Below are 19,436 nucleotides of genomic sequence, written 5' to 3' on the forward strand. Positions count from 1 at the left end.
ACATCTAATACTCTTTCTAATCCAGATTTTAGTTTTTAAGAGCACTTTCAGATCACAGATTAAGTGAAATGCTGCAAGTTCTTAGCAACTTCCTCCAGATATTTGGTTTCAGTACCCTCAACTTTCTCTTTATGCTGAGAAGTGTTCAAAGAGCTTTTGGTGAGGGTGATTTCCCTGTGGAAAAGGAGCAGGTCTGACTGAAGGGGAAAATAAAATCAATCATAGTTTGCAAGTCAGGTGATGAAAGTTTAAAAAGCTGATCCTCAGGTAACACTTTGAAGCTGGTTATGTCCTTGCTGCTTCCCTGACAGCCAGGTCAGGGGAGTGTGAAATAATTGACTGGCTCTGGAGGACAGTGTGGCTTTTACAAGTTTGCTTTTTCCCCTGATAACTGCAAAACTGCTGCTTAAAATTGGCTTCTGATGGTAGCACTTTAGTGGCATTAGGGACTTGAGATTGGAGTTAGGAGGAATCACATAATCATGGAGTGATCTGGGTTGGAAGGCACCTTAAAGCTCATCCCTGTTCCACCCCCTGACATGGGCAGGGCCACCTTCCACTAGACCAGGTTGTTCCAACCTGTCCTTGAACACTTCCAGAGAGAGGAAAGTGTGGAGAAGAAGGCAGTGCTTGATTGCAAAAGTCACAAAAAAAGCTACTTAGAAAAAGCTTTTCAAACTGGAAAATAAAGTTCTTCCAAGCAGGACGTAGTGCCAAGTATTCCTGGTTTTCCTATGTTTCTATTGGGATGCCTGCAGACACAGTCAGGAGCTGCACTTTTGACAATAAATCTGCCCCATCCTTTGTGCTTTAGTGGAATGGGGGAAAAAATAGCATAGAAGGGTGTCAGGCTGGTGTTTATACCAGTTGTGGCCACTGCAATCCATCTCTATGCTTGCTCCCAAAATCTCCTAATCCGGGATTCTGCTCCCAAACCCCGTATGTTCCCCACTTAGCCACTCTCTTGTCAGTTGTTTGGAATTCTGACTCCTTGACAGCAGTGTGATCAGAATTGTGCGTTACAAAGGGTCCTGTAGAGTTCCATGGATAACAAAGGCCTTTTTTATGCCTTTTATTTCTGTGATAAAGCAATTGTCAAGAAAAGAAAGGATTTGTTCTCTCCCATGAATGAAGATGCTTCCCTGTTCTCACAGAAGGCGAAATATATAAGAAATTGTGCGTGTTCCTCAATCTGTTATAAAATCCAGCGTGCACTTCCTCTGTAGTGCTCTACTCCTCACCTCAAGGATTCCTTTGGCCTCTGGGCAAAAATAGAAGGGATCTTACAGCCAGAGTGTTATAAGGTTGAATTATTGCTTAACAAGGCTTTTTTCCAAATTTAGTTGAAGATGGAAATTTTGGTCCGTGATAGTTTTTTCTGTTTGATGAATCCAGGGGAGGCACCAGGATGAGCAGAGGGATGGAGCAGCTCTGCTGGGAGGAAAGGCTGGGAGAGCTGGGAATGTTCAGCCTGGAAAAGCCTTGGGGTGACCCGGTTGTGGGCTTCCAGGGCCTGAAGAAGCTGACAGAAAACATGAACAGAGACAGTTTCTAATATCCAAGAGCCTGGAATGCCAGGACAAGAGGGAATGGCTTCCTGCTGCCAGAGGGCAGGGATGGATGGGATATTGGCAAGGAATTGTTCCCTCTGGGGGTGAGGAGGCCCTGACACAGGGTGCCCAGAGCAGCTGTGGCCACCCCTGGATCCCTGGCAGTGAGCAAGGCCAGGCTGGACAGGGCTTGGAGCAGCCTGGGATAATACCTGCCCATGGCAGGAGTAAAAGAAGATTAACTTTGAAGATGTTCCCTTCCAGCCCAGGCCATTCCATGATTCCAGGATTCTGTGTTCAGTGGGGCTCTATCCCTACATTTCCCCCACACTTCCCTTTTCATTCCCTTTTCCAGAGCCTTAGGTTACAGTGTCTGCACCTTTCCAACATGTGGGAACAATTGGGAGACTGGAGCCAACCTCGGACTAAACACATTGGAGCACAAGTTTGGAAAATCAGTTTTAATGGCTCTGCCTTTGGGGTGCACCCAGAAAAGCCAGGTCTGCTGGCGGTGCTTATTTTTTTTTTTCTCCAGGGATGCTTTCCCCCAGGAAAACCAGCACAAGCAGATAAAGAGGATGGAAAAGCATTAGTAAATTGTCCTTCTTTTGCTTCCTTTATAAGAAGAAAACAGCTGCGTGTGGTGCTCAGAAGTCATCAAGGAAATATTTTTTAAAATTATGCACAACCATGAGCAATGTTTAGACAGGCTCTGATAGTTTTAATAATTCAGGGTTAGAACAGAGCAGTGCAGGCTCCTGCTGCTCCTCTCTGAATGGTTTGCAAACAGACCCCAGGATGGCTCCAAATTAAGGTGAAAACATTCAAGTCATTTAATTCACACCTTCAGCAGCCACTGCTGATCACAGTGCTCCCAAAAAACTGCTCGATCTGATTCATTATTTAGGAGTCCTTGTGTGTTTAAAGTGTAAATCAGACTTTTCTAAACACAGAGCAAATAAACCTCGTTGTTGATTGGCTTCAGAAATGGCTCCAAGAATTGGAAAGCAAACAGGATTTACAAAAACAGTTTTAAGTATTTATTGGAGACCCGACACAGCCCCGGACTGTGCCCATGACCTCCAAAAGGGTTTACCTGGATATGTGGGGTGTGAGGGAAATGTGATGGATCTTCACCTCTGCGGGTTTTCTGCAGAATTTCCCTGGCCAAGGCCATGCTCCACTCACAATCAGTCTTGTATTGAGAGATGAATCCCCCCCCCCCCATTCCTCAATCCCAGAGATGGATTTGAGGTTAATTCTGAAAGGTGGGTTCCTGTTTTGAGATGCAAACCCAGCAAAGCTTGGCATCTCCTCAGTGGCATGAAACAGTATTTCCAAAGATGTCGTTTTCCTAGAATCAGAGTGAAAATCAGGTATTTTTCCATTTCCTATTGAATGGGAATAGAAATATGGCACCCTCAGAAAATGTGAATGAAACAAAACAAGGGCTCCAATTCACGGGGACCTTGTGCATAAAGGACCATCAAGGAAGAGGCACCAAAGGCCCTTTGTCTCACATCCATCTTTCAAAATCCTGGGCTTATCTGTAGGAAAAGAGCCAAGAAAGCCTCATTGCTCCAACTTTCTCTTTCTTCCTACGCCAAGTTTTGGGGTTTTGCAGGTTCTCCTATTTGGCAGGAGGATCCTACAAGCCTGTAGCCCTCCCCTGGTCATCTTGTCACAGAGCTCAGAAGTCATGGGCTCACCCAGGGGAATTTTTTGGGTCATATTTGGCATTTGAGGTGGTTGGAGGTGACACCACCACCAGTGTCAGCTCTGGCTGTTCCCTGTTTTTGGGGTATGTAGGCACCCAGAGCCCAGCCTTGTCTTCCCAACAACCACTAACACACTAAAGCAGGCAGATCTCTGATGAAAGCCAGTTTATGTTGCTACACATTTGTCAAACCTGACAGGGAATATTCCCAGGGACATAAAACCAGCACTATTGGAAAATTATCCATCAGGGATCTCAGAAGGGAATAGAAGGACTGCAAACACCAGGGATATCACACACAGTCTGCAGTTGCCTCCAAAATAAATCGCTGCAGTGGGCACTGAGTTCACTCTAGTTTTCAGCAGCAGTATTTTTGGAAGCTGTGGTTTTTGACCTCTGGGTGTGAATTTCTGTCCCATTTAAGGACTGCTCATTGTAGATTTTGCAAGTGCTGGGAATTGCAGTTTCTGATTTAAATCTGCCCCATTTGGACTCAGTAGCACAGGTTGGAGCAATGGTTTCAGTGCATTCAACCCACGAATTTGAGGAAAAGTTTAGGAAAAGAAATCCCAAAGTTAGCAAAGGTGAACATACATTTAAAGGCAAGTGCTTGGGTTTTTGAGTTGAGCAGATTTGAGTTAGATGAACAAAAATAAACTGAATAAAATTGAGGTTGTTTTGGCTTGGGACATATTTAGCAGACAAAGAATAAATACTATTTTTATTAACATAGTGTCAATAAAATAAACCAGGTTTGAAAGAGAACTGAGATTGGGTTTGTGATAATATATTGAAATGTGAAGACTTGGATATCTCTGGGAGCGTGGCTCCTTTTAAGTGCAAATCATTCTGGTTGCAGGTACCAAACTCCATAATCAATGTACATAATCAGAGGATTTGTGTTCCCAGGAGCTCAGCCCTGCCTGGAAATATGCACAAGCTTTGTTAATATACTTTTTTTTTTCACCAAAGTACCAAAGTACACTCTGGAGTTTTCATCAGGGCAAGGTGTAAGGAACTTACTCTCAGAAGTGGGAAAACTCTCAGGGTGAAAAGTGGTGGTAAAATTGGGTGCTGTGGCAAGAACCATCTCTTGCTTTGGGAATGTCATTCCATAAGGTGGAATTGTGTAAAGTTTCATGATCCCCAGCTTCTTTGTGCTCCAAGGGTTTCCTGTAATGGTTCTCTCACATCTCTGAGTGTTTCCCTTCCCAGTGTTTCATAATATATTGGTTGAAGGTTGGACTTGATGATCTCAGGGATCTTTTCCAACCTTAAAGATTCCATGTGGATGGAAGTAAAACTTGCTGTGGTTTCTGCTCTGTCTCAAAATATCAGGACCATGGAATAAAGACCCATCAGTCCATCCAGATGGATCCAAGAAGAAAATGTTTTCCTCAGGAGGTTTTGTCTGGTACCTGAAGACATCCCGTGTTGAAGGTCCCCTCTTTTTAGAGTCTCATGGTTTCTCCTGGACTTCCATGAAGAGTTGGATGTTTGGCTCTTATCCCAGTGCCTGAATCCAGTGCTAGCAACTCTGAGCCCTTTCCAGTGTCTGACCAGTTTGGGTGTTCATTTGCATTGCTTTTAGGCGAGGACACAAACCTGGGTTTGCTCCTGGTTTTGCTGCACAGCAGCATTTTTCTTCTTCACCTGGACTTGAGTCATTCTGAAAGCATTTTCCCTCTGGCTTTGATGGAATGCAGGGATGACTCTTGGGATCATTCCCTGAGATCATTCCATAGGATCATTCAGGGATGAACGCTGGCTTTTTATTTCTCACAAAGGAGATTGTCTAGGTACAGGAAAAATTCACAAGAAGCTTCCTGGTGCCAACATGCTTATAGAATCATGGAATCTCCTGATTTGGGAGATTCCCACAAGGATCATCCAGTCCCACACTTGGCCCTGCCCAGGACACCCTGCCAATCCCACTTGGATCATTGTCCTGAAGCACTGGCAGCCTTGGTGCCATGCCCATTCCATGGGGAGCCTGGGCAGTGCCCAGCACCCTCTGGGTGGTCAAGCTCCCATGACCAAAGGCTGTGGCACTGGAGGAAGTTTCTGTAATTCCCAAAACTCCCTCCCTGGAAAGCCTGACTCAGAGTGATTGTGTTCAGCCTGTTTATATAGAACCTTGTTATTGTTGCTGTGTCCTAAAAATTCTAAATCGCCCTCAAGAGCTGCTGTTGCCAAAGTCTTCTGGGTAGGGAGGCAAGAAACAAAGTGAAGGCTGGAATAGCCTGGAGAAGTTTTATCTCACCACTGGCTGTGGGATGTGCATTTTTATTATTTCTCTGCTGACTGGTACAAACGGGAATATTTTCTTCTTCAAATGTTCCCAGAAATTTTAGCCTGTGTATTTTTTTTTTCATTTTAATTGAGAGCTTTTTCATTGTGTATGGTGTGCTTTATAAAGGAACGGTTTTCTTCATGGCCATTTTCTGTGTCTGGTATGAGAGTACGAACCTGGGAATGTTTTTTTGATCAAGAACCAGAAGGTTTTGTGCAGGTAATGGGCAATTTTATGTCAACCATATCAAGCTGTTTCTAGTCCCATTGGCTAAACTAAAAACCAAAAGAGAAACCTTTTTTCAGTGTTTTATTTCAGGGGATGTTTTACCCTTGTGGGGTTGCCAGGGATTCGACCAATCAATACCAATGCTGAGCATCTTCCAACTGATCAATTTTTATCCATTTAGTTTTTGTCATCTGTTGCACTTCGTTGTACCAAGAAGTCTGTAAGGCTTTATCACCAGCCTGCTGGGCAGATGAGCAGGGTTAATGTCACTGCCTTCTCAGCGTGTGAGCTTTTAAAACCTCTTGAAGAAGAGCCCGTGTGGTTTGCAAATGCATCAAACTTACTTTTTTTTTTCACCTGCAAAGCCAGTAAGAGCATGAACAAGGTGATTCTGGAGCCAATGAACTTGGGGAAGAGGGGGCTGGAATTCAATTTCAGATCCTGATCTGTCCTAAGCACCCAGGACACCAGGTTAGGTGGGTCTTTGGGCTGATCTTGGACAGGTGTTTGCATATGCAATAGATGCTTTTTATTTTAATTATGAAGCAATTTTTTCATCCTAAAAGCAATCCTGTGTAAATTATGTTTTACGGAGCTTGGATTTTGAGTAGCAGTTGATTGCAAACAGGTTTTGGAGAAAGGGATTGTATCCCTCAGAGTTAGAACACGTTCAAAAGAGTTTGGAAATGGTAAGGAAAATAGAAAATATTCCCAGAAGGAGAAGTTCTTGAAGACTGAAATGAAGAAAATGATCCCCTGGAGGGGGTACCTCAGTTCTCCCATCTCCAGCAGATTCATTTTGTTTTTCCACTTGGAATGCAGAGTATTGCTGGGCATCTAAAGAATTTGCAGGCCACAGCCCAATCCCATAAGTACATTCCTGGGTTGCAAAAGTAGATCAAAATGCAGGGAAAAGCCTTGTTTGATATTTAGAGACTTTTCAATGACATTGGTCCTTTCCAACTCAAACCACTTCATGATTCAATAAGGTTTATTCCCAGACCAGTCATAATTCCCTCACACTTTAAAAAAGGGCTGTGCCAAAACATTCAACTAAAATAATCCCAGGATGTGTCAAAATCATTCAGGAAGTGACTCCTCACTGAGCACTGCCAGGCTTCTGTCTTCAGCAGAGCTTAACTGGCAGATCGCACATTTCATGGCTTTTTGCACCTGAGTCCGATGCCCTTCCCACAGAATGGGAACTTCACCTGAGATTTGGCTGTAAAATCAAAACTTTCCCTTTTATTTCAGCCTAATGAAGATTTTCAGCTCCTGGATTCCTCTCAGGGAAATAGTCTGATGTAAAACAATTGTAAAAATACTTGCAGCACTTTATAGTTTTTCATTTTGCTGCCCTGTTTTGTAGCCATTTCTGAATAATTGCAACAAGCTCAGAAAAATTATGTTCCCTCTGACAACAAAACACTTTTCCTCTCTTGTCCAGCCTGTTGGGTTCTGGCTGGTTTTGTTGGTTTTTTAGCCACCACCTTCCTTGACTTTGATTCCTTGAAGCTTATCCTGTACTAATCCCTTGGAAATCTATAAGGTCATTCCACAATGTGCCTTAGTCATCAGTCAGGCTTCAGGGCAGGTGGGAAAGCAACCAGATTGTGTGGTCTCCATGGAAGATGGAGAAAGCTGTTCTTAAAATCTGCTTATGGTGACAGGCAATCAAAATTTCCCATCAGTATTTTTTTTTATTTTAATTAGCCAGGAAAAATATCCCAAATGATAGTCCTGAGTGTCCTTTCCAGTGGCTTGTGAACAAATGACACAAGGGCAGGCCCAGGGAAGGGGGCAAGGTGGGCATCAGGCACAGCTTGGACTCCGTGGGCTGGGAGGGCTTTTCCAGCCTCATTGATTCTGGGATTTTGAGATTGTTCGAGTTTTGCTTGTGCGAAAAACATTTCAAAGCAGATTTTGTGTAAACTCATTGCATCTGTGAGTTGCAAATATCACTGGACTGGTTTGCCTTAGTGCTGGCATTTATGGAAAAACTAGTGATGCAGATACATCAGATTTATCATTAGGAGGTTCCCTCCGTGGCATTTTAGGCAGGATGTAAGGAAAACTTACAGATATCTAAGGGGGAAAGGAAAAGGCCTCTGAAATATCAGTGACTTCATAAACTAGGAAAAGAAGACTTTAAGGATGGCTGTTAGTAGGCTGATTTGCAAACTGCTGTCTCTCAGAGACAGTGTACAGGCACCTCATGAATATCTGAGGAAAATCCAGCCCATTTTTAAGAAGAAAAGAATCCCTGGATGAAACCAAAATAAGCAAAAGTGCTTTGTGAAACCAAGGAGAGATCGAAGCAGAGCACAGTCCAATGCAATGCAGAATCAAAGCAGTGAGGTCAGTGAAGTCTTGGTGGTTGACTACGGGCTGTGAAATTCATCATCACAGATTTTAAGTTGCTTAGATATTTTTTAGAAGTGAATTTGGATTACCAAGCCTTCTTTGCGTCATCATTGAGGCGCACTAACTGGGGCAGTGCAGGAACTGGTGGATTTTATAGATCTGACAGGACTTGTTGAGTAGATATCAACACTTGGCAGTGTCACAGGGCTGGAAATGAGCTGGGTTTTCCAGGTGAAATCCTCTTTATGTTAAAAGCAGTGCCTGTCTCCCAAAAGGTGCCAGGCCAAGCTCCTGAAGCAGAGTAGAACTGTACAGATGTTACTGAACAGGAAATTGTGCCAAGGGCCATTAAATACCTGGGTTAAAACAATATTTCTCATGTGGCTAAAAGGTTGTTGCTCCTTGTACTTGAAATCAGTCTTTGGTGCAATGTTTATTTATTCCCAAATATTTGCAATTTTCTTCCTGTCATCTCTATTGTGTCAGAAAAAAAAAAAACATAGTTTCAAACTAAATGATTGAAAAGACTTTACTGTGGTGTTTTCCCCCGCAGGACTGCAAACCAGTTTGCTGGGGTTAAGATCAGTGATTATTTTGCTGTTTTAGCAAAAAAGTCTCAGCCCCTCTTGGGGCTGCTCCTCTTGGATGAATATTTTTATACAGTCACTGTTATAAAGTGAAGGTGTAAAGAAACTTCATGCTACACTTTGGAATAAATTGTTTGGGCCCTTAATAAGAGGAGGTTACATGATAAATATTTTAACCTAATTTAAATGTTCTGCAGCTACTGACATTCACAGATTTTCTTCCTAACTGCTGGTGAACTTCCACAAAGATAATTCCTTTTAATATTTTGGTGTGAAACAAACTGGGGAGTGTTAATTTCGCAAGAAAAAATGAAATTTCAGAGGAGTGGTTATAAATGCTGTGCATGCAAATCCGAGGCACCGGAGGGCAACACTCAGGGTGGTTTGTAATGCTTGACATTTGGTAAGTGAGCTGGGAGTGTTCTCCACAGGAAGTTGTGTTCACTGTGGGGGCAGTGAACTGGCTGCTAAAAGGGAGGCTTAACTGGCAGGATGGGACAAGATGGCCTCTTGTGAGAATTCCCCACCTGGAATTCTGTGCACACGGATAGGAGGGACACAGAACTCTTGGAGCAGGTCCAGAGGGGGGCATGAAGATGCTGAGGGGACTGGAGCACCTCCTCTCTGGAGCCAGGCTGGGAGAGCTGGGGCTGCTCTGCCTGGACAAGAGAAGGGCATGTGCAGACCTCACAGCTCCTTCCAGGGCCTGAAGGGATACAGGGGAACTGGAGAGGGACAAATCACCAGGAACTGGAGTGCCAGAACAATGGGGAATCGGTTCACATTGACAGGAGGAAAATTTAGGTTACATATATGGAAGGTGGTGACGCCCTGCCACTGGGTGTTTAGAGCAGCTGTGGCTGCCCCTGGATCCCTGGAAGTGTCCAAGGCCAGGTTGGACAGGGCTTGGAGCAGCCTGGGATAGTTAAAGGAGTCCTTGCCCATGGCATAGGGTGGAATTTTGGATCTTCAGGATCCCTTCCAACCCAAACCCTTCTGGGATCCTGTGATTCCATGAAAAGACCCACATTGAGAGGTGGCTGCTCCTCTCAGTACCACCTTTGTTATGTGGCTGTACGCTTCACATCCTTGTGCTGCAATTCAGTTTCTGTTGCAGAGCAACTCCAGGTACAAACCCTCTCTTTTCCTGGAGAGCTTTATGTAACTGTGCTTTTTTCTCCCCATCATCACCTTGATGTGTCGCTCTCGCTGCAGAAAATTTATTCTGAGTTTGGTTGTTATTTCCGCGCTTTCATTTGTTCGAGGTGAGATTGGGAGATGATTGCTCAATGAAGAAAAAGCTCATCTTGTTAAGTAGATAGCTGGATGTGACAGGTCTCATTGTCAATTTAAATCATTGTGCATTGCAAGTGCTTCTTCTGGCATTGTCTGATACAGCTGCAGTGTCAGAGGCATTTTTTCATTACAGATAATAAGGTTCAGACCCTTTAAACATCACTCAAAACATAAAACACCACAAAGCCGAGGTAGAAAACAGCATTTTCAGCGTGGCAGTGCTTGCAAAAATACATAAGAATGTGGATTCCCTATAAATTCCTCCGTCGGCTGTTTAATGTCGTTGCAGGCACTATCCTGGTTGACAACATGCTAATCAAGGGGACAGCAGGAGGGCCTGACCCCACCATCGAGCTCTCCCTGAAGGACAACGTGGATTACTGGGTGATCCTGGACCCCATCAAGCAGACCTTGTACCTGAACAGCACTGGCCGGGTGCTGGACAGAGATGTGAGTTTGGGGTTGGTTTTCTCCACTAAGGTGTTCATTTCTAAATAACCACACACAGAGATCCTGCTAGAAAATAATTCCTGCATTCCTCTTGTCCCCAGATGGATGTGAATAGAGTTAATCTGATCCTTTTTTTAGGATTTATTTGGAGCACACAGGAACTTGACCGTATGTGCAAATATTATTGTGGACAAACACAACTACACAGACCAAAAGACTTGATGTTAGGGTTTTATATCCAACCAAACTTGACTCGTTTGTCAAATTAAATTTTGATTATGGTTTGCTGACTGGAAGAAGTGCTGTTCAACCCGTGCCCTGTGACATTTATTAGCAGCCTGCTTTCCCTGTGTACACTGAATTATGAGCTGTGAGAGGTGAAGGAGTCGTGACTGCCACAATTCACACACAAAGCTTGAGTTCCACTGAGAACATGCTGGCTCAGATTCTTTTTTTAATGCAGCCTAAAGCATATCTGCTGTGCTCGTTCCTGGTGGTGTTAAGGAAATATTGTCAGGTTAAGTTTGATTTTTATAAAAAGAAAGATGAAAAGCACAGAATAAATAGGAGTGCTCTCATCTAGGCTAATTTCATTGAGGAGAAAGCACTCTAAAAATAAAGACATTTCCTCACTGTGTTGCAACCTTGTGACAGAACCTGAAAGTAAAATTGACTTCCACGTGCTTTAATCAATATAGCAAAAATGCTGTAAAACTCAGGAGTTCTCCTTGGAGTGCAGGGGAGTTTGTTTTGTATTAGCTTGATTGATTAATTTGTCTTCTCCATGTGTTTTGAGATAAATTCATAAGTACCAAAAACAGCATGCAAATTTCTCCTCATTTCCATTTGCTGGTGAAAGGCACTAATTGAATTCAGCTGTTCTTAATTTTGTTTTAATTCACAAACTGTTTTCCCATGCAAAGCACAAAGCGTGGCAGAGTGGTCATGGTGGCAGAAGACTTTCTGGGAAAGGGTTGGCACTTCCTCAAGTGCCAACCAGTGGCTACTGGAGCAGCTCTGGCCTCTCAGGTTTAATTTTAAGTCAGAGCAAAAAATCAGGGCCTGGAATGGAGGGCAAGGCTGGAGAACCACTCTAAGAAATGTGTGGTCCATTCTTATCACCCCATACCCATCCATTGGGAATTAGGAACCAAAATGCCTGTGTTGGATCAGTGCTAATTCTTCTTTTCAAGGCTATTTATTGACACCTTTTTGTCACCTTAATGTGAATCAAAGTTGATGCTTTACCCAAAGAACCTCATCAGATTGTTTGAGTTTCAATATTAGTCACAGTATAAACCAATCCCCATTGTTGTGAGTTCCCAGACACTTTACAGGGATGTTCTTTGCCAGAAGTAGACTCAAGTCCCTGGGAAAAAAGTGAAGTGTGTACATTTCTTAATTAAATACAGGTAATAATGTGTTTGCACTGGTATTTAAGGTATTGATTCCTCAGTTTTTACTATGAACAGGAACACTTCTTACCTTTAACACTGTGTCAAGTCGTTCATCAGTGGCTGTTTAAGTTCAGTGGACTACGACATGAAAACCTGGGATTTAAAGTGGGTTGGATTTTGGGTGTGATGCCCCCTGTGCCTCTCTTGCATGGCATCAGGGAATTGCTGTCACTCATAACCCAAAGAAAAGGAGAGCAGCCCTCAAAGCCTCCAGGGACTGAGTAAAAATACGAAATGTGTATCATGGGCTTCATTAATATGGCTCTTTTGGGGACATGGGTTAGTGCTGGGTTAACAGCTAAACTCCATGGTCTTGGAGGTATTTTCCAACCTTATGGATTCTCCCAAAGGATATTTCCAGCCTTCAAATCCAGGGCTGTGCTACCCCAACACCACAGAACCATTCAGTGTGGGAGAGTCTCTTTTTGTTAACCTGTTTTTATCATCTTCCCACTTAAATCCACTTGAAACTTTGCAGTTCCAATGAAACTGGGAGTTTAAGTTGAACTTTAGATTTAGATTCAGCTTTTTACTACAGAGCGAAAATTGGAGTCTCTGATTCACAAATGATAGCATTCCATATATTTGGGTATTCTTCCCGCTTTTCTCTCCCTGCTGGTTTAGTCAGCCTGATCCTGTCCTTTTTTTATTTCTTGCCTTCCCTGACAGAAAATCTTCCTAGAGTCCGTTGATCGTTACTAAGAATGGCAGTGTGTTTTCCAAATAAAATCAGATGAAAAGAAAATTTCACACTTTACTTCCAAAACTTTAAGTGCTTAGGAAGAATGACCAGTGATAAATGAGAACTGAAAGTGCAGGGAGCTGCCGAAAGATGCTGGGATGATTCATCTCTCGTTTCATAAACAATTTGTGCCATTGTTTATTTACATATTTTTCTAAATTTGGAATATCAAATATTTATAAAATATCTGTCATTTTTTGAAATGTTATAGTTATATTTTTCTTAGGGTTGGCTATTAAATTCAGATATGCTTAGTAGTGGCTGCAGCTTATTAAAGACAGCCTAAAAATTCTTGGATCTTACTCAAATGAGTAGTAAAAGCCATTCCAGCCTAAATTTCTTTGTCCATTCATCAATTTGGGAGTTTGAGAGCATTGCTGTGTTCACTGCAGTGAGAAAAAACAGAATTGTACACACTAAAAGTTGTTTCTAAATTATTTGCAAATGTAAGTGGTAGCAAATTTGATTTATTTCAGACTTGACCTTTCAATTCAAGACAAGAAAGAAACAAGAAAGACTTTGGGGTGTGTCCAGAGGAGACCGCAGAGATGCTCCAACAATTGGAGCCCCTCTGCCCTGGAGCCAGGCTGGGAGAGCCAGGGGAAAGAGAAGGCTCCAGGGAGAGCTCAGAGCCCCTGCCAGGACCTAAAGGGGCTCTAGAAGAGCTGGAGAGGGACTGGGGACAAGAGGTAGATGGACAGGACACAGGGAATGGCTTCCCAGTGCCAGAGGGCAGGGATGGATGGGATATTGGGAAGGAATTGTTCCCTGGGAGGGTGGGCAGGCCCTGGCACAGGGTGCCCAGAGCAGCTGTGGCTGCCCCTGGATCCCTGGAAGTGTCCAAGGCCAGGTTGGACTTTGGGGCTTGGAGCACCTGGGACAGTTGAAGAAGTCCCTGCCACGGCATGGGGTGGGAATGAGATGATCTTGGAGGTTCCCTCCCACCCAAGCCCTTCTGGGATCCAATGAATTCCAATAACAATAAACCAAAGGCTCAGACAGGGTCTGAGGGTCTCTTGATCACAACTTCTCTCCCCCTGCAGCCCCCAGTGTCCATCCAGTCCATCGTGGTGCAGGTGCAGTGTGTGAACAAGAAGGTGGGCACCATCATCAACCACGAGGTTCGGATCGTGGTGCGGGACCGCAACGACAACTCCCCGCAGTTCCAGCAGGAGCACTACCATGTGGCCGTCAATGAGGTCAGAGCTGCTTGCTTCTCCTCCTCCTCCTCCTCCTCCTCCTCCTCCTTCTCCTCCTTTGGGTGGGGTCACTGCTAAATCCCAGCTTTCAGTGCCTCTCCTCTGAAAACAGAAAAAAAATGTGTTGTTCTCAAATCCCTGATATTTGTGCCACTCCAGAAATGCTCATCACTTCAGTTTTTAGCATCTAACACTGCTTTTACTTAAGGAATGCAAAGACCAGCACATTTTTCACCAGGAATATTGCAGAAGACGCCTGAATTTAAAGCAGTGCCTTTGTGAATGAAGTGGTGTTTTCTGTAAAATTAAAGCACTATTAACAACAAACCTGGAAGTGACACAAATGTGTTTATGAAGAAAAGAAAGTAAAAAAACAGTTTAAAATGGTTTATTAACAATATTGAAGCTTTGCAAAGTGCAGATCTGGTTTATTGCTGTTGCTCTGTATAAATAGTGTCTGTGAAATTATGTAGTTTAGTTTCTATTATTTATTATGTTATATTTTTTTGGAGTAGAGAATTTTTTTTTATTAGAGAGCTGTAGATTGGACCACTGAGTCATTTGAAGGAAAAAAAAAATTTTTTTCTTCTTTAGCTGGTACTACTTCATTTCACTTTCTAGTGAAGTTTTTCATTCTGTTAGGGGCTGAATAATCTGCCAATAAGCAGTACAAAAAGTCTGTGTTTTCAGGTTTAGCATCTCAGTGCTTTAGTAATGAGTAGAAGCAGGGACTTACGTGAAGTAATGGAAATTATGGGGGCTGAAATTATGTGGAAAATGGAAAGATGGGTCAGTTTCATGCAGGTGAATACTGAAAGAAGTAAACTTACATTTAAAAAATAAATTGTATTAACTATGCAGCCTAGTGGGGATTTGGTTTGTGGAGTGGGGGGTCTGTGAAAGAGCATGACTTCTTTGATTTTAATAGACTTGATTTGAAGAAATTTCCTCTTTTTTTGTGTTCGGGAGATTCAGCTTTTCAATGTGTTCTCGTGTTGTGTCTGGTCTCCATGTCCACGCATGTGCAGGACAGCTCATTGCCCTGGGAAAAGGGTGGGACATTGATGAGTTGAGGCCTAATTAACCCAAAAATGTGGAGGACCCCCCCCCCCCCGCCCAAATCCACACATTATATTGCAACTGAGACAAGGATAAACAAGGCTTTTCAAACTTCCCGGTTTTAAATTAAAGAGTGTTTCCCTTCAGACACATTTTTGGCATTCCAGCTGTCTGTGTGACTACCCACTGGAATCTGGGAGCACTGGGAAAGTCCTCCATAGGCTTGTCCATGGTTTTCACATTGGCCTTCACATGGCCATGGAATTTCTCTGTTCTTGCGGACCCAGTGCAGGAACGTTTCTGGTCCTGAGTAAAGGCAACATCAACATGAGTCTGAAGTGCCTGTGTGGCTTGTGCTGCAGGGCCCAGATCACTTCCAAAACCTGCGTCGCTTTTGCAGTGAAAGCAAAGACAGGGAGTATGGCTATGCTAAGAAAACAAGGATTTTCCATAATTAGGGAGAAGTCCAAAAGGCAAAGTGGTAAAAATGCACCATTCCCAATTATTTGTGTTTAGAAATTGAGCAACGTTCTGAGGACACCAAGCATTTATTGGAATTATTGCTGGACAAAATAGACTGTTGCTCTTTCCACCAGCTGCACCCTGATTTAATTAATTTCTTCTTTTCATTTTATCTCTGTTCCACGGATAACATCTGACATGGCACCACTGTGCCCTTGAGCAGCACCCAGTGAGCTCATGCTCTCATTAATTAATTAACAAAAAAATAATTCACAAAGCATCTCAGACTCTCTCAAAGGTTTTAATGAGTGATTAAATGTTTTAATGCTCGTTTGTTCTGCTCCTAATTGGCGCTGCCTCTGGTGAATTTAGCAACAGGAATGCACTGGGAGGAAAGGTTTGTGGTTAATTTTTGCTTCTGTTTTCAGGTTGCTTGTAAACCAAAAACTACAGAAATTTCTCTTACATAAGGAACATAACACAAAGAAGGAGTAGAATTTATTATATTTTGGAGAAATGGAATGCTTTTTATGTCAAGTTGTCTAGAACTGTCCCCAACATATTAAGATGAGTTTGTCAAAGAAGCTGAGGGTAGTTGTAAATAGCACCATAAATTCTGGCTTCACACATGTTTTCCATTTGCACAGGAAAAGACATGATTTAAAATTAAGCCTGGACTTTTCCAGAAGGCTTAGAATGAGATGGATGTGGTAGAGAAGTGTCTGTTTAGTTTTATACCAAAAGGAGTCTTGATTTTTATGCTTGATTGGCATGACTTTGTCCTCAGTTAGACTAAAAGCTCCCCTAATCCAGGGTGTTTGCTTTGCCAGTGCCCTGGCAATGCTCAAGGAAAAGCACAAGGATTGGGAAAAATGCAGTGGTGCTTCCCTGTAAAATCCTGTGTGGAGCAGCTCCAGACCAGTTTTTTCTTTCCAGTTGCTCATGGACATGGATATGGTGGTCCCTCCTTTCCTTCCTTACTCCAGGTGTTCTGCAGCCTTTTTTTTCCAGCGTGTTTTGTCTTGTGCCATAATTCCTCACTCTACTGCTTCAAACATCTTCGTCTGGACCCTCAGAACCCTGACACATCTCAAAACGTAAAGAGTGTCTGTGGAATATTCTGCCTATTGTCCAACAATCCTTAGTGAATTAAGTGTTTCTTTCCATCATTCCCACACTTGTACCTATGGAAGACCCTTGGGTAAAGGTGATCCCAAATTAAAGCGTGCAGAGAAATTCATGTGAGTGGTTTGAAAGCATGGCTTTTGCAGCTAAGAATCAAAATCTTCATTACCTGTTTATTGAGGAATATTTTTTCATCAGGATTTTAATTCTTCTGTTGAAAGTATGGACCTGTCACATGGAGCTGGGCTTGTCCTTGTCAGTGTTGATGGAGGCTGGAATGTTTGTTGGCTGAGGTGGCTTAACTGGGAATGGCAGCAGTGGGAATCCACATTAAATTACAAATAATATCAATTTTTTAAAAGTCTGAGTTGAAAACAGATTTTCTGTTTCACCACCATTTTGGAGCCAGTTTTCCTTTTCCCTTCTTGATGCTTTTACAAGTCCAAGTATCTCAGCCAGCTCCAACTGCTCTCCAAAGCATTCAGAATCTCCACATGGAAGTAAAAACAAGTGAAGGCTGATGTCACCATTTTTATGATAATGAGAAATCCTCTGCAGAGTAATTCCCTTGTTTTTTTGCATGATGTATTTTTATTTATATGAAAATATCCCATTGTTATTTAGTTAGGAAAAACTCCTGACACTGACATTAGCCTGGGGCTAAATTTGACCGCATTGGTGCCTTGAAGATTTGAGTTATTACCGTATTAAACCAAAATTCTGCAGCTGAGTTAAATTTCGGAAGAATTATGCAGCTCAGTTGATGTTCCACGGGCAAATCTATGGCATTGCCACAAGGGGTTTAAATTTACGGAGCCTAATACAGGGATTAGGAAGTAAAATTTTGCACTGCTGAGGCCCAGTGGTGGTGTCTGTGTTTTGTGTTAAACACAACTTATCTGGATCATTTTTATCGGAGCTAAATACAGCTCCAATTCTGCATTGTCTGGGTTTTATAAAAGCCACTTTCTTTGCTCTTAGTTTTTCACTTTCCTGAGTCCTACAGGACAAAGTCAAGAGCATCTAATAGCAGATACTGTTTGGAAGTGGAGGTGGAGTCCCTAGAACACTGTTGAAGTCAGTCTTTATTAAATGCATGTATCCTTAGAGCTGCTTGTAAGCTGAAATTTTTGAGTTGGTTCATTTATTTAGTTTGGGGTTTTATTTTTTTCTCTTTTAATTTAATTAGCAGGGATGGGAATCCTTTGCAAAATAAGAGTCTTTCTTGAACTTCAGTCATCTCAAAACTTCTGGTTTGGGCTGTTGAGAATTAGGACTTGTGCTGAATTTTCATTTCTTGTGGCATAATTATTCCTGTCTTTTTCCTTGTGGTATCGAAATAATTAATCTCTGCAGGTAGACATCATCAAAAGAGCGTTAGCTCAGGATGATTAACTGTAAATCTGGCTTTGCTCTGCTCTTTGAGGCCACTCTGAAAAATTATTCATTTTTAACTTTGTAAATAAGCAATAATAAGGAAATTTATTTTCCAGAGGTTTTGTGGAAGAGCTGAACATTCCTGTCTGCATCTTGACTTCTAATAGCCATTAATCACGCTGAAGGAAGTTTTTAAGCGTTACAGCTGTAGACTGTGGAAGAAGAAGATTTATTGTGTGCATCTCCTCTCTATTTGTTTAATTGCACTCTTTTTGGAATCTTCCTTGTTTCATGTCATCATGATTCTTTTCCACTGGATTGAGTTCCCACAGAGATGATTATCCTCAGGCTGTCGCTGACACTCCCGGAATTGGTTCTTTGCAATCCCTAATGTTTTGTTTTGCATAAGGTAAAACTCTCTGCATGGTTAAACCCTTTGAGGCACGATTTCAGGACCTTTCCCTAGGACGTAGCAAAGGTTCCTATGGAGAAAAAAAATTCCACTCTTTCAGTGAAGGAATTTTTCTGCTGTCCAAGCTGAGCCTCGCCTGGCACAGCCTGAGGCCGTTTCCCCTTGTCCTGTCCCTGTTCCCTGGGAGCAGAGCCCGACCCCCCCTGGCTGTCCCCTCCTGTCAGGAGTTGTGCAGAGCCACAAGGTCCCCCCTGAGCCTCCTTTTCTTCAGGCTAAAGTTTCATTTTATTAGGGGAGCTGAGTTCCTCCTTGTTGTTCCAATAAGGAAGTGACAGCATTCTCTCAGAAATCGCTCACTAATTGTGAATATTATGAGGAAGATAATTGTGAGAAAAATGTATTATGGCTGGCTAATGGCAAATATCATAGTAAAAATCAGCACAATGCTGATTTGTCTGTATAAAATGTTGGTGAGGCTTGGAGTGCTGAGGAGGCTTGGGGTGCTGAGGGCCTCTCCCACATGATTGGAAGTGGATTTGAAGTATTAAGAGCTCATCTGAATTTTTCTAAAGGCTATGGGAATCTCTAACGTGTGATCTCGAGCAGGCTGGAAATCACAGAATCCTGGAATATCCTGAGCTGGGAGGGACCCACCAGGATCATCCCATCCAACTCCTGGCCCTGCCCAGACACCCCAACAATCCCACCCTGTGCATCCCTGAGCGCATTGTCCAGATGCTGCTGGAGCTCTGTCATGAAGGAGTGCAGAGGATTTTTATTTTTTCCCAGTGTTCTTTTCTAGTATCATTTGTGTTGCATGAAAGAAAACAAAGAAAACTTTGATAAAATGGAAACGTGCGTGTCCTGAAGGTCTGCACATCTGCAGTCAGTTATTCTGGGTGTAATACATCAAATGCAAGACTTCAGCTTTTGACCTTTACTGTTAGAGCATGGAATTGGAGTTCTGGTGTTTACTGATGTGTCATTTCTGCAACTGTCTCCTTTGTTATCACTTACTAATGTGCTTTACGGTGCTGGAGCCTTTTTATGTTGTCCACTATTTATCTGCACACTGTTAGAATGGGCTGGTGGGAGCTGTGCCAGCAGTTCCAGGGTGT

At 42.8% G+C, this 19,436-nt stretch overlaps 1 protein-coding gene across 4 annotated transcripts in view; it reads left to right on the forward strand.

Annotated features, from left to right (window-relative positions):
* The window catches only part of PCDH15 (protocadherin related 15), a 300,245-nt gene that overhangs the window by 81,702 nt on the left and 199,107 nt on the right, over positions 1-19,436 (forward strand). For all 4 annotated transcript variants that reach the window (XM_066191711.1, XM_066191709.1, XM_066191706.1 and 1 more), the window contains exons 5-6: positions 10,325-10,485; positions 13,728-13,883. In XM_066191711.1, the coding sequence (XP_066047808.1) occupies positions 10,325-10,485; positions 13,728-13,883 (317 nt within the window). The remainder of the gene's footprint in view (positions 1-10,324; positions 10,486-13,727; positions 13,884-19,436) is intronic.

This window comes from Chamaea fasciata, unplaced genomic scaffold (assembly GCF_029207755.1).
Source record: "Chamaea fasciata isolate MVZ Bird 193981 ecotype frontalis unplaced genomic scaffold, bChaFas1.0.hap1 SCAF_9, whole genome shotgun sequence".
In the NCBI taxonomy this organism is placed as follows: Eukaryota; Metazoa; Chordata; class Aves; order Passeriformes; family Sylviidae; genus Chamaea; species Chamaea fasciata.